The sequence below is a fragment of the Lucilia sericata genome, unplaced genomic scaffold (genome assembly GCF_015586225.1).
Source record: "Lucilia sericata isolate MDLA Ls3-8-SP2 unplaced genomic scaffold, ASM1558622v1 Contig000765F_arrow, whole genome shotgun sequence".
Classification (NCBI taxonomy): Eukaryota; Metazoa; Arthropoda; class Insecta; order Diptera; family Calliphoridae; genus Lucilia; species Lucilia sericata.
Window position 1 is genome coordinate 1 of NW_023994762.1, and position 15,465 is coordinate 15,465.

Genomic DNA, 15,465 nt, shown 5'->3' on the forward strand with positions numbered 1-15,465 from the left:
AGTTCTAGTTCAGTTCTAGTTCAGTTCTAGTTCAGTTCTAGTTCAGTTCTAGTTCAGTTCTAGTTCAGTTCTAGTTCAGTTCTAGTTCTAGTTCAGTTCTAGTTCAGTTTTAGTTCAGTTCTAGTTCAGTTCTAGTTCAGTTCTAGTTCAGTTCTAGTTCAGTTCTAGTTCAGTTCTAGTTCAGTTCTAGTTCAGTTCTAGTTCAGTTCTAGTTCAGTTCTAGTTCAGTTCTAGTTCAGTTCTAGTTCAGTTCTAGTTCAGTTCTAGTTCAGTTCTAGTTCAGTTCTAGTTCAGTTCTAGTTCAGTTCTAGTTCAGTTCTAGTTCAGTTCTAGTTCAGTTCTAGTTCAGTTCTAGTTCAGTTCTAGTTCAGTTCTAGTTCAGTTCTAGTTCAGTTCTAGTTCAGTTCTAGTTCAGTTCTAGTTCAGTTCTAGTTCTAGTTCAGTTCTAGTTCAGTTCTAGTTCAGTTCTAGTTCAGTTCTAGTTCAGTTCTAGTTCAGTTCTAGTTCAGTTTCTAGTTCAGTTCTAGTTCTAGTTCATTCTAGTTCAGTTCTAGTTCAGTTCTAGTTCAGTTCTAGTTCAGTTCTAGTTCAAGTTCTAGTTCAGTTCTAGTGCAGTTCGGGTCAGTATCTAGTTCAGTTCTAGTTCAGTTTCTAGTTCTAGTTCAGTTCTAGTTCAGTTCTAGTTCAGTTCAGTTCGAGTTCAGTTCTAGTTCAGTTCGAGTTCAGTTCTAGTTCAGTTCTAGTTCAGTTCTAGGTTCAGTTCTAGTTCAGTTTTCTAGGTTCATTTCTAGTTCAGTTCTAGTTCAGTTCTAGTTCAGTTCTAGTTCAGTTCTAGTTCAGTTCTAGTTCAAGTGTAGAGTTAATTCTAGTTCAGTTCTAAAACAGGTATGATACAGCTGTAGTAGTGGTAAAATCGAAAGACTTAAGACACATAACTGTAAACCTTGTACTATTGTTTCTTTATTTAACAAATATTTAATCCTTTAAATTTGTACGATGAAACCCTTGAAACACCATTTAGTTACCCTATCTACCTTGTTATATTTTAGTACTTTATATAGGAAGTCCTTCTTTTTAAGACTTTATTGAAAGCTTAAGCATTTTATACCAAGAAAAAAAGACAAGTAGAAAAAAGTCATGCTGTTTTGTCTATTGAGATGATAAAGTGATTTCTTTTCAATTTTTGTTTGCCTACATTAACGTTAAATAAATTCGTTTCATTTACAATTTGTTAAACCATTTCTTCTGCTTTATTTTACTTCTAAGATTTTTTTATTTATTCCATTTCAACTGACTGTTCATTCAAATTTAAACTTGAAATCAAATCAAACGTAGCGCTTTAAATGTTTGGTTTCGAATTCGGCTTTTTCTCTAGTTTTATACAATGGTTTTTCTGTCTGCTTTTTGTTCAGTAAAGCACGCGTTGCCGTCAGTAAGATTTGAGAAAAAAATTTGAAGAAGAAGAAAAAGGCGCAAAACAGGAGACACCAAAAAACCCCAAAAAATAAAACAAAATTTTTGAAGAAAAAGAAAGAATTGTTGTAACACTATACCACCTCCACCTTTTGATACCGCAACCACCATCAGCACAGAAAAAGAAAAAAGCTGAAAATGATGAGGAAAAAAACAAAGGTGACAAAGTCACGAAATTCTTGTCAATTTTTAACTATAGACCAATTTGTTTGTCTCTTTTCGCGTTGTTTTCTTTTTTGTTCTTTTTTTCTTCAGCGTTTTAATACAATTTTTTCGCTTACTTGCTTGAATTTCGTGACAAATCATGCTACCAAAATTGGGAGAAAATATTTAAACTTTTTTATTTTTTTTTTCCTTTTTAGTGCTTCACTTTTTATGCTATAAATTTATTTATTTATTTAATTCATTTTCCAATAAATATATAATAATGTAAAAGAAATGTTTGAGGTTAAATCCGTATCGGGTGATACTGATGATTTGTTTAAGGGCATCAATAAGACGAGTGTTTAATAGTTTTATATGTATTAAAAAAAAATAAATTCAAAACAAATTACAATGAATCGAAGCAGCACTTGTATGAAGGAATTTGATTTGTTAGATTTGAAGATGTATTTAAACTGAGAAATAACGAATCAGTATTTTTCCAAACTTCCTTTTAAATTGTGGGATTCTCAAAAACAATATCGGTATTAGAAATATTGATCACACATGAGTATGTATGTTTATAAATGCATTTTATTGTACCCAGCAAAAACTTGGTAATGACTTTCAATTATAACCACTTACCTTAACATACTTTTTAATAACTTCTATATACCGTCCTGACTAGATAGAAGTAGTATTATAAAGTCTTAATATCTACATATCTATCTCTCTATCTATCTAATCTATCTATCTATCTATCTATCTATCTATCTATCTATCTATCTATCTATCTATCTATCGATCTACTATCTATCTATCTATCTATCTATCTTATCTATCTATCTATCTATCTATCTATCTATCTATCTATCTATCTATCTATCTATCTATCTATCTATCTATCTATCTATCTATCTATCTATCTATCTATCTATCTATCTATCTATCTATCTATCTATCTATCTATCTATCTATCTATCTATCTATCTATCTATCTATCTATCTATCTATCTATCTATCATCTCTATCTATCTATCTATCTATCTATCTATCTATCTATCTATCTATCTATCTATCTATCTATCTATCTATCTATCTATCTATCTATCTATCTATCTATCTATCTATCTATCTATCTATCTATCTATCTATCTATCTATCTATCTATCTATCTATCTATCTATCTATCTATCTATCTATCTATCTATCTATCTATCTATCTATCTATCTATCTATCTATCTATCTATCTATCTATCTATCTATCTATCTATCTATCTATCTATCTATCTATCTATCTATCTATCTATCTATCTATCTATCTATCTATCTATCTATCTATCTATCTATCTATCTATCTATCTATCTATCTATCTATCTATCTATCTATCTATCTATCTATCTATCTATCTATCTATCTATCTATCTATCTATCTATCTATCTATCTATCTATCTATCTATCTATCTATCTATCTATCTATCTATCTATCTATCTATCTATCTATCTATCTATCTATCTATCTATCTATCTATCTATCTATCTATCTATCTATCTATCTATCTATCTATCTCTATCTATCTATCTATCTATCTATCTATCTATCTATCTATCTATCTATCTATCTATCTATCTATCTATCTATCTATCTATCTATCTATCTATCTATCTATCTATCTATCTATCTATCTATCTATCTATCTATCTATCTATCTATCTATCTATCTATCTATCTATCTATCTATCTATCTATCTATCTATCTATCTATCTATCTATCTATCTATCTATCTATCTATCTATCTATCTATCTATCTATCTATCTATCTACTCTATCTATCTATCTATCTATCTATCTATCTATCTATCTATCTATCTATCTATCATCTATCTATCTATCTATCTATCTATCTATCTATCTATCTATCTATCTATCTATCTATCTATCTATCTATCTATCTATCTATCTATCTATCTATCTATCTATCTATCTATCTATCTATCTATCTATCTATCTATCTATCTATCTATCTATCTATCTATCTATCTATCTATCTATCTATCTATCTATCTATCTATCTATCTATCTATCTATCTATCTACTTCTATCTATCTATCTATCTATCTATCATATCTATCTATCTATCTATCTATCTATCTATCTATCTATCTATCTATCTATCTATCTATCTATCTATCTATCTATCTATCTATCTATCTATCTATCTATCTATCTATCTATCTATCTATCTATCTATCTATCTATCTATCTATCTATCTATCTATCTATCTATCTATCTATCTATCTATCTATCTATCTATCTATCTATCTATCTATCTATCTATCTATCTATCTATCTATCTATCTATCTATCTATCTATCTCTATCTATCTATCTATCTATCTATCTATCTATCTATCTATCTATCTATCTATCTATCTATCTATCTATCTATCTATCTATCTATCTATCTATCTATCTATCTATCTATCTATCTATCTATCTATCTATCTATCTATCTATCTATCTATCTATCTATCTATCTATCTATCTATCTATCTATCTATCTATCTATCTATCTATCTATCTATCTATCTATCTATCTATCTATCTATCTATCTATCTATCTATCTATCTATCTATCTATCATATCTATCTATCTATCTATCTATCTATCTATCTATCTATCTATCTATCTATCTATCTATCTATCTATCTATCTATCTATCTATCTATCTATCTATCTATCTATCTATCTATCTATCTATCTATCTATCTATCTATCTATCTATCTATCTATCTATCTATCTATCTATCTATCTATCTATCTATCTATCTATCTATCTATCTATCTATCTATCTATCTATCTATCTATCTATCTATCTATCTATATATCTATCTATCTATCTATCTATCTATCTATCTATCTATCTATCTATCTATCTATCTATCTATCTATCTATCTATCTATCTATCTATCTATCTATCTATCTATCTATCTATCTATCTATCTACTATCTATCTCTCTATATCTATCTATCTATCTATCTATCTATCTATCTATCTATCTATCTATCTATCTATCTATCTATCTATCTATCTATCTATCTATCTATCTATCTATCTATCTATCTATCTATCTATCTATCTATCTATCTATCTATCTATCTATCTATCTATCTATCTATCTATCTATCTATCTATCTATCTATCTATCTATCTATCTATCTTACTCGATCTTCTATCGATCTATCTATCTATCTATCTTTCTATCTATCTATCTATCTTATCTATCTATCTATCTATTATCTATCTATCTATCATATCTATCTATCTATCTATCCTCAGTTTTTTTACATATTTGTACTCCTATATTTACTCGTAACAAGTGTTGGCCATTTTATGATCGAACATTCCCCAGTTTACTCTTACTAGTTTCTTTCTTTTCATAAATTTTCCATCAATTGGTTATCAATTCATATGTAGTTTGTAACTAACACCATCATTAAATTTGCTCATAAATATTAACAACTCATTGGCCATAAAATTATTATCCATTGCACATAATTTTTGTTTTAAACTAGCTGCTCCATAGCAATGTTTAACCTTATAAATACCTACTGCCAGTAATAAAACAGTGATGGTGCAAGTCTTTTTTTTTGTGCTATACTATGTGGCATGGTAGTTCTTTCTGTACTTAATAGCCAACAATAAACAAATTGTAACCATCAATTACGCAGCAAATTAAAATCAAATAATTTAGCGTGAAAATCATATGAAAAAACTAGTTAAAAACCATTTAGTGCTATAAAAAATTGCATGCAAATTATAGGGATTGTATTACTATTTTTTTCAACTCTTTGCTTGAAGCAGTTGAAATGGTAGAGTAAAAAAAGAAAAAGAAAATAATATAATTGGGGAGTATAAATGATGACTTTAGGTAGCGCTACTTTAAAAAGTTTTAAACATATAGCTTCTTCCGTTTGGGCTCTATTGTGTTTGCAACAGAATGATAGACGGACGGAAAGAATTAGGACTGAGAGAATATATGTTAGTATATATTTCGTTACGTGTTTTTGATGGTGTGTTTAATAAATCGACTGAAAAATTCCAAAATCTGTAACATTTTCGGTGATACAAAACATTTGAGCAACCCATAATACCTTGTTTGTATTGCAGTAGTTTAAAAAAAAAATAAAAAAATACAAAATCTTGTAAATTGAAATATTTCCAAAACGGCCCTTCCCACCAACAGTAGATGAGAGAATAAATTTATTTACTGTGTTTACCTTTTGAAGAAAGAATAAAAATTTCAAAATGAAGTCATTTTTTATGGAAACCCAATATACATAATTATGTGTATGAGTAAGTATGACTTTGGAATTTTTAAATTGTTGGGTAATTTAACAATTTATTGATTTTATTTAGTTTAAGAAGGCTGTGGTTCTTAATTGCTATAGCAAAAGTTTATGCAAAGGATTTAATTGAAAAGTAAAATTTTATAAAATAATATTTTACTGACATTTGTAATAATTAAAAAAAAGTAAGGAACTAGAATCTCCTAATGACCTTTCGTTGAGAGATCCTTTCTATCAATTCAGAGAAAATTATATTTCGGAGGTAAATCCTATATGGGAATTTTTTTTCGAATTTAGAATCTTCCTTGACTTACCTTGAAAGTAATGAATTAGATCACGTATATATCATTTAACAAGTACTTACCACACTCGCTTATAAATAAATGCTTATATAAGTCTTTACATACAGGAAGCTTTGTGTTCGTTTGACGACTATCGTACTGACAAGACCATTATGTAAGTCATTATAAGAGTAGTAAAAGTAATGCATAGTAAGTACTAGTAATTACCAAGTTTAGGGAATACATTTGAAAACTTAGCATTCGTCTCAGCCGAATATAACATTCTTATTCAGATACATGATTGCAATAGTTTTCAAAACAACCTAAATTTCCAAATTCCAAATCAGCATTTAATATTTTCAAACCTTTCACTGATTCACCAAACAAGTTAAGCTCTCGTCAATTTTAAAACACGCACGCATCCTAAACCAACAAAACTTTTTTTGCACCCACACAAACTGTGAAGTGAAAAGAAATTTCTACCACAACAAATGACAATAAAAACGAAAAATAAGCGGCTACAGACATTTCTGCACATTAACTACACTTGATTACACCTCCACAATTGACATGAAAACGCATGACAAAACTATAAAAATTACAAAATTATAAGAGAAAAAATTAAAAAAAAATATATACAACAATTATATTTTAAAATGAAAAAAGGGAAGATTTTTGTATAAAAAAACGCACGTTCCCTAAATGAATTAATTTCTTCACCACGCATCCTCATCAACATGATCGCAAAGCTGCTAAAGATGGGGATTGTGATAAATCTTAAACACGAGCCTTTAAGAGGCAAAAAAAAAACATAATGAAAAAGCCCACAAAACTCAAGTTATTGTGTATAAATGGTTAATGACTCCCTTTGTCATCAGCAAAAATGTGGAAAGGTATATTCATTTTGTCGGGTAGTATGTAACAAAATGTATAAGTAGTAGACCACAGAATTTAAATGTTTGACAGTTTAGTTCATTTGTATGTCCACTAAAAAATAAGTAATCAATTTGAATGCCCACCATCATAATGTTTTTATTATGTCTTATTTCAACCATTGAAGTAACAGTCGTAGATCACAGATCTGATTCTATTGCTATCTAGATCTAACTATATGTTTCTCTGAACTAGATATGAACTAGAATTGAACTAGAACTGAATTAGAACTGAATTAGAACTGAATTAGAACTGAACTAGAACTGAACTAGAATTGAACTAGAACTGAATTAGAACTGAAGTAGAACTGAATTAGAACTGAACTAGAACAGAACTAGAAATGAACTAGAACTGAACTAGAACTGAACTAGAACTGAACTAGAACTGAACTAGAACTGAACTATAACTGAACTAGAACTGAACTAGAACTGAACTAGAACTGAACTAGAACTGACTAGAACTGAACTATAACTGAACTATAACTGAACTAGAACTGAACTAGAACTGAACTAGAACTGAACTAGAACTGAACTAGAACTGAACTAGAACTGAGCTAGAACTGAACTAGAACTGAACTAGAACTGAACTAGAACTGAACTAGAACTGAACTAGAACTGAACTAGAACTGAACTAGAACTGAACTAGAACTGAACTAGAATGACTAGAACTGAACTAGAACTAGAACTGAACTAGAACTGAACTAGAACTGAACTAGAACTGAACTAGAACTGAACTAGAACTGAACTAGAACTGAACTAGAACTGAACTAGAACTGAACTAGAACTAGAACTAGAACTAGAACTAGAACTAGAACTGAACTAGAACTGAACTAGAACTGAACTAGAACTGAACTAGAACTGAACTAGAACTGAACTAGAACTGACTAGAACTAGAACTGAACTAGAAACTGAACTAGAACTGAACTAGAACTAGAACTGAACTAGAACTGAACTAGAACTGAACTAGAACTGAACTAGAACTGAACTAGAACTGAACTAGAACTGACTAGAACTGAACTAGAACTGAACTAGAACTGAACTAGAACTGAACTAGAACTGAACTAGAACTGAACTAGAACTGAACTAGAACTGAACTAGAACTGAACTAGAACTGAACTAGAACTGAACTAGAACTGAACTAGAACTGAACTAGAACTGAACTAGAACTGAACTAGAACTGAACTAGAACTGAACTAGAACTGAACTAGAACTGAACTAGAACTGAACTAGAACTGAACTAGAACTGAACTAGAACTGAACTAGAACTGAACTAGAACTGAACTAGAACTGAACTAGAACTGAACTAGAACTAAACTAGAACTGAACTAGAACTGAACAAGAACTGAACTAGAACTAAACTAGAACTGAACTAGAACTGAACTAGAACTGAGCTAGAACTGAACTAGAACTGAACTAGAACTGAACTAGACTGAACTAAAACTGAACTGGAACTGAACTAGAACTGAACTAGAACTGAACTAGAACTGAACTAGAACTGAACTAGAACTGAACTGAACTAGAACTGAACTAGAACTGGACTAGAACTGAACTAGAACTGAACTAGAACTAGAACTGAACTAGAACTGAACTAGAACTGAACTGAACTGAACTAGAACTAGAACTGAACTAGAACTGAACTAGAACTGAACTAGAACTGAACTAGAACTGAACTAGAACTGAACTAGAAACTGAACTAGAACTGAACTAGAACTGAACTAGAACTGAACTAGAACTGAACTAGAACTGAACTAGAACTGAACTAGAACTGAACTAGAACTGAACTAGAACTGAACTAGAACTGAACTAGAACTGAACTAGAACTGAACTAGAACTGAACTAGAACTGAACTAGAACTGAACTAGAACTGAACTAGAACTGAACTAGAACTGACTAGAACTGAACTAGAACTGAACTAGAACTGAACTAGACTGAACTAGAACTGAACTAGAACTGAACTAGAACTGAACAAGAACTGAACTAGAACTGAACTAGAACTGAATTAGAATTGAACTGGAACTGAACTAGAACTGAACTAGAACTGAACTGGAACTGAACTAGAACTCAACTAGAACTGAACTAGAACTGATTTTTTCTAATTTAATTGCTTCGTAAAGATTTTTATTTATTTCAGTGTATTTTTGTCGTTGCGTACAATAATTAATACGCGAAAATGTGACATAAAAACGCTTTAGGGTAATAAATTTCTTTTAAAAATTTTTTTATTGGTTACTTTTATCCACATTGAATTTATAATCATTTTGTATACTTTATATGTGAGTGATACAAAAGCGTTCAAAACTACTGTTGTAAAGGGACCACATTGATTACAAGAAAGTGACACTGAGCAAATGAAAACTAGAAACCGATTATTGATGGATGGTTTGTATGTAAAATTTAGGTGAACACATATTTTCGTATTTTTTTCATTAAACCATTTAAAAACACTCTTTTTGAAAATATATTTTCATACACTTTTTTCTTTCAGTGTAATTTCTTGTACATTTGTGCGTAAGCATGCACTTTGTCATCTGTCTTTTTTAGCATTTTTATATGGATTTGATTTTGTCTTTCTTTTTTCGCCTGTTGCAACCTTCAATTTTTCTTCACCTCAAAAACATGGATGGTGGTAGCTTGGTGGTACCTGTTGCTGTTAATTCTCTGGGTGTGTACATTTAAAATTTCAACCGAGAACAGTTTACAATTCAATGAAATCAACTCAGACTGTGCCTGCATCTGAAGAGGTATTGCTGGTTTTTTCTTATTTCTTGTTGATTTTCTATACGTTCGTTGCACCTACGCCCACAGTATTTGACACTGTCGTAGTTTTGAACGCCTGTATAAAGTTTTTATATTTATTAAAGGGTATATCGAGTTTATCTTTCCATTTGTAACATAGGGATTAAGATATACCTCTTAATTATAAGGTAGAGTCGTCGGTGATTTCAGAAATACAGAGAATTAACTAAAGTTTTAACTATAGTCTGAACTTCAGTCTACAGTCTGGACTATAATCTAGACTAAAGTCTAGACTATGGTGTGGACGATAGTGTGGACTATAGTGTAGACTATAGAGTGCACTATAGTCTGGACTATAGTCTGGACTATAGACTGGACTATAATATGGATCAAAGTCTGAAGTGCAGTGTGTATTATAGTCTGGAATATCGTCAGGACTGAAAAGTTTTGACAATAGTCTGGACTACAATCTACAGTCTGGACTATCATCTAGACTAAAGTCTAGACTGTGGAGTGGACTATAGTGTGTACTATAGACTGGGTTATTGGCTGGACTATCGACTGGACTATAATCTGGATCAAAGTCTGATATAAAGTGTGTATTATAGTCTGGACTATTGTCTGAACTGAAAAGTCTTGACTTCACTGTACAATCTGATCTATAATCTAGACTAAAGTCTAGACTATGGTGTGGACTATAGTATGGACTATAAATTGGACTATTGATTAAATTAGAAACTGGACTATAGACTGGTATATATACTAACTATAGTCTGGACTATGGTCTGCACTACATTGTATATAATATAGTGTGAACTATGGACTAGACTACACTCTGGACTATAGTGTGGACTGTAGACTGGACTGCTACTAGCGTAGGATGTATACTGGACTATGTACTATTCTATAATATTGAATATAGTCTGGACTGTATAATGTATTATAGTCTTATCTATAGTCTGGAATATAGCCTGTATTGAAATCTGATCTACAGTTTATACAATTGTCAGAACTTTAATATGGTCTACAGTCTGGACTGTTGTCTAAACTATAGTCTTAACAACAGTCTGTAATTTTTTATTTTAAATCTGATACAGTGCATCTACAATTCGTCTATGTTCCTTTAAATCACTTTGACTTTATGTTTCTTTTTATTAAAAAAAAAATCAAGAAAAAACTAAATTTATACAAACAAAACTGGTGAAATTGAATTTCATTTACCAAAAAAATATCATACATACACCCATAATATAAGATGGGCTTAATACACATTTTTTTGTAGCAACATATAATTATTTACATTCAGCAAAATTTAAGGAATTTTCGGTTTGTGTAAGTGTGTACAATTTATAATAATTAATATACATTGAAAGGATTTTTTTTTTGGTAAAGAAAATTGAGTGATTCTTTATTCATGAGCTTAAGCTTAAAACATTTATTTTATTTGTTCATAGTATGTTGCATTTTTTCTTATTTTAGGGTTATACGGGGCGTTTTTCTGTTGACGTATATATAAACATTTCATTTTTCAAGTAACTGGGCTTGTATGTCTTTTGCAGCAGACTTTTAAGGAGTGAATTTACTTGCAAGCATTTTGCTATATCTTTGTCAAAGTTAACATCCAGCAACTGTAAATCAAAAGTTTACACTTTACATTTAATTTCTTGAAATTATTTTATACACATTTTAATCTTCTACACAACTTTTTAAGGAATATGGCTAGAAAGAGAGAAAGCACTTACTTGTATGTTTATACGATTTTGTAAGGTATGACCTAAATTTATGTATTTTATGACAGGATAACTGTACAGCAACTTATAATGAATTCATTAAAATAAATAAATATTGCTCAAGTGAAAAAAAAATGAAATTAACTAAAGAATAAACCTTAATTATGGGTTTTGATAAAATTAAGAAATTTATTATTAATTTGATACACAATTAAATTTCCTGACATGACTGCTGGAGTAAGCCTAACATCACTATAGTAGTAAGTTGATGTTTTTAGCGTGAATATTGGTGTTACATCTATTGGGTTTATAAGTTAAAAATGCGGCATTTTTAACTTTTCTTTTGAATTAATTATACCATATAAATTTATTCAAATTATTTTCGGCGAACATGTGGATTTTGGTTCAGAAGAATTCTTATCTCCTGAGACCAAAGAACGAATCAAGATAAATCCAGATAGCCTGTGTATCCAAAAGCGAGCTTTCCAAATCAATTGCATAAAATAGTAGTAGTAGTAGTTTTTGAAATGGGTAATGCAACGTGTGGCTTCTATATATGGATATTACTCGGTCAATTATAGACTCTGACGTGCATGCGATTTCAGCAGTCAATGATATAAAGGTAAGCTAGGTTAGTTAGTTAGTTAGTTAGTTAGTAGTTAGTTAGTTAGTTAGTTAGTAGTTAGTTAGTTAGTTAGTTAGTTAGTTAGTTAGTTAGTTGTAGTTAGTTAGTTAGTTAGTTAGTTAGTTAGTTAGTTAGTTAGTTAGTTAGTTAGTTAGTAGTTAGTTAGTTAGTTAGTTAGTAGTTAGTTGTTAGTTAGTTAGTTAGTTAGTTCGTTAGTTCAGTTAGTTAGTTAGTTAGTTAGTTAGTAGTTAGTTAGTTATTGTTTTCGTTAGTTAGTTAGTTTTTGTTAGTTAGTTTTTTTTTAGTTAGTCTTAGTTAGTTAGTTCTTTCTTTTCGTTAGTTCGTTAGTTCGTTTTAGTTAGTTTAGTTCGTTTCGTTAGTTTTCGTTTCGTTAGTTAGTTCGTTCGTTAGTTCGTTCGTTAGTTAGTTCGTTAGTTCGTTTTATTTTCGTTAGTTTCGTTTTTTCGTTCGTTCGTTAGTTCGTTCGTTCGTTTTCGTTCGTTTTCGTTCGTTCGTTCGTTCGTTCGTTCGTTAGTTCGTTTTCGTTCGTTATTCGTTCGTTCGTTCGTTCGTTCGTTCGTTCGTTCGTTCGTTCGTTCGTTCGTTTCGTTTCGTTCGTTTCGTTCGTTCGTTCGTTTCGTTCGTTTGTTCGTTTCGTTGTTCGTTCGTTCGTTGTTGTTCGTTCGTTCGTTCGTTCGTTCGTTCGTTCGTTCGTTCTTCGTTTCGTTCGTTCGTTTGTTCGTTCGTTCGTTCGTTAGTTAGTTGTAGTTAGTTAGTTACTTTGCTTAGAGTTGGCTTGAAGAGAACAGTCTTGGTCAGTCCAAATACATAGTATTATTTTAGTAAATATTTTTTTAATTCATTAAAAATCCCAATTGGAAATATTAAACATTTCGTATCATTAATACATGACTTTATGAGAATAAGTTAATCCATTGAAACCTCTCCAGAGAATACCATTACGAGACGATTCACCATGTAAATAATGACCTGTAGGTTGGCTAAAATAAAAATATAGAATTATTATTTAATAAACAAATAAATACCGGATCACAATTTAAACTGTATAACTTACACAAATGAACAATAATTATACCACCAACCGACTTGACGTTGAATAGCACAACTACCCGTTGGCCAGTTATCATTATCCTTATCAATTGTACTGAATTTTAAGCCAACATTATAGGACATATCTTCTCCAGCAGTTCCATCATAATTTCCTAACGACTTCAGTTCATATTGATCGCTAGAACTTCCCACTACAAAATTATCGTAATGAGCAAATCTGGACTCTCCTTCGAAATTTTCAATGTAAACATATAATTGCTGGCGACCATTGTAGTTGGTAAGAGTATGTAAATTCTCTAAACCTAACCAGTATTCACCCTCCACGTGACCAAATCCCTTAACGTAATCTAACCAGGGGCGTGTAAAATTTTCCGAACCATCGTGACGGCGTAATATGTGCAACCAATCACCGCCGTTGGTCTTTGTATCACAAAAGACCATTATTTGTTTAGACTTATTGCCCGGTAAAGTTAGATTGTAATAACCACTTTTTTGCGTACATCTAGTAGCGGTTTTACAGTCAACTGGTTTAGGATCTGAATAACAGTAGTGTTTAAATTTTGGCAATTTATCAATACGTACATCGAATAAGGGCTTATTTTCGAAAATTTTAACTGCTTTCTGATCGCCTAATATCTCTGTCATTCTGAAGATTAAGAAATTTATTTCAAATATTTTTGTAGATTTAAAAAAAAACTACTTACTGCATTTTTAATGCACTCACTTCGAGTTTCAACTCTTCAGTGTTTTGTTTGGAAATTTCATAATTTTTTAAAATGTCCAAATACTTTGATTCCAACTCAGCATTCTTCTGTTTTAGACTAAAACAATAGATTTTCTATAAGTTAAAAAATATCTGGATTTTCAGAACCTAGATAGATCTAGATAATCGGTGGAGAGTAATTAATATGTGAAAAAATCACTTTGCCTGTATCTGATCTAGACCCACACTCTACTCTACTTGTACAGCTCTCCTTTTAACTTACCTTTCCTCCGAGTTTTTTACTCTATTTACTTCAACTAATAAAGTCGAATACTTTTCATTCAGATTGGATATTTCCAAAGTTTCTTTCATAGACCCCTCCTCTGTGGGTCTTATTTTATCACTAGAAATGTTATTGTTTATCTTTTGTATAAGAAATGTATATCTATATTTTAATTTATCTTACTTAGCTGAGATAGTATCTAAACGTTGTGCTAAATGGTCCAACGATTTATGAGTAATACGAAAATTTTCAAAAACCTGAGAAAATCTGTTGTCGATAAGATCGTAGTAATTGCTATTAGGATTTCTGAAAAGAGAAACGATTTTCATTTATTGAACTTAATTTATTAACATAAACGTGATTCAACGGGACCTTCAAACAAATTACCGACAAAGAACCATTAACGTTTAGTTTATTAAAATTTCTTTGTTTATTTATTCTTATCTTTCTTTTCTATTAAACATTCCAAATATTTGTCTATACCAAAATTTTAAATCACAACTATTAAATGGTCCTCAATTTATCAATACTTTATACACTTTTAACCCTTTTCATCACACTCACTTTTCATTCAGAGCATCCATGCGTAGTTTTAGTATATCAATTGATTTTTTAACACTTTCGATTTGAACAAAAAAATTCAAATACATTTCTTCTATATCGCGTAGTTCACAGTTCTGAAAATATTTATGTTCACGGAAATTTAAAATATTAATTTGTATTTTGAGTATATCCTTACAACACATATTACAGTAGTGGCAATTACTATTAAATAGTATTTTAAATGCATTTTTTGTTTGAACTTGTTGAGGGGGATTTTTAAACTAAAAGGTTTTATTTTTATATTTTGATTCAGAATTGTACTCGTTATGAAGATGATAACAATTATGAGTAAGATGAGAGCGAATCACAAACAAGTAGAAAAGTATAGTCGGGCATGGTTCACCATATGATGCCCTACACAAGTCATGAGAATATTAAAAAATATGACTTTTTTAAAAAGCTTTTATTGATATCGAAATTTAATTTGTATTTAAGGAAATTACTGCCGGAAAAAACAGTTTTTCTTAAATAGACTAAATCCCAGAGAGACTACTGTCCAGAATATATAGTATAATATAGGCCAAACTAT

General features: G+C 30.3%; 1 protein-coding gene across 1 annotated transcript; it reads right to left on the reverse strand.

Moving 5' to 3' along the window:
- Nucleotides 1–13,116: 13,116 nt before the first annotated feature.
- On the reverse strand, nt 13,117–15,194 carry LOC119607948 (angiopoietin-related protein 7-like). Its single transcript, XM_037962115.1, has 7 exons — nt 15,073–15,194; nt 14,898–15,010; nt 14,517–14,639; nt 14,334–14,453; nt 14,052–14,168; nt 13,352–13,993; nt 13,117–13,277 (listed from the first exon to the last, which is right to left on the reverse strand). The coding sequence occupies exons 1-7, from the start codon at nt 15,121–15,123 to the stop codon at nt 13,178–13,180; spliced, it is 1,266 nt and encodes a 421-aa protein (XP_037818043.1). The 5' UTR covers nt 15,124–15,194; the 3' UTR covers nt 13,117–13,177.
- Nucleotides 15,195–15,465: the final 271 nt, after the last annotated feature.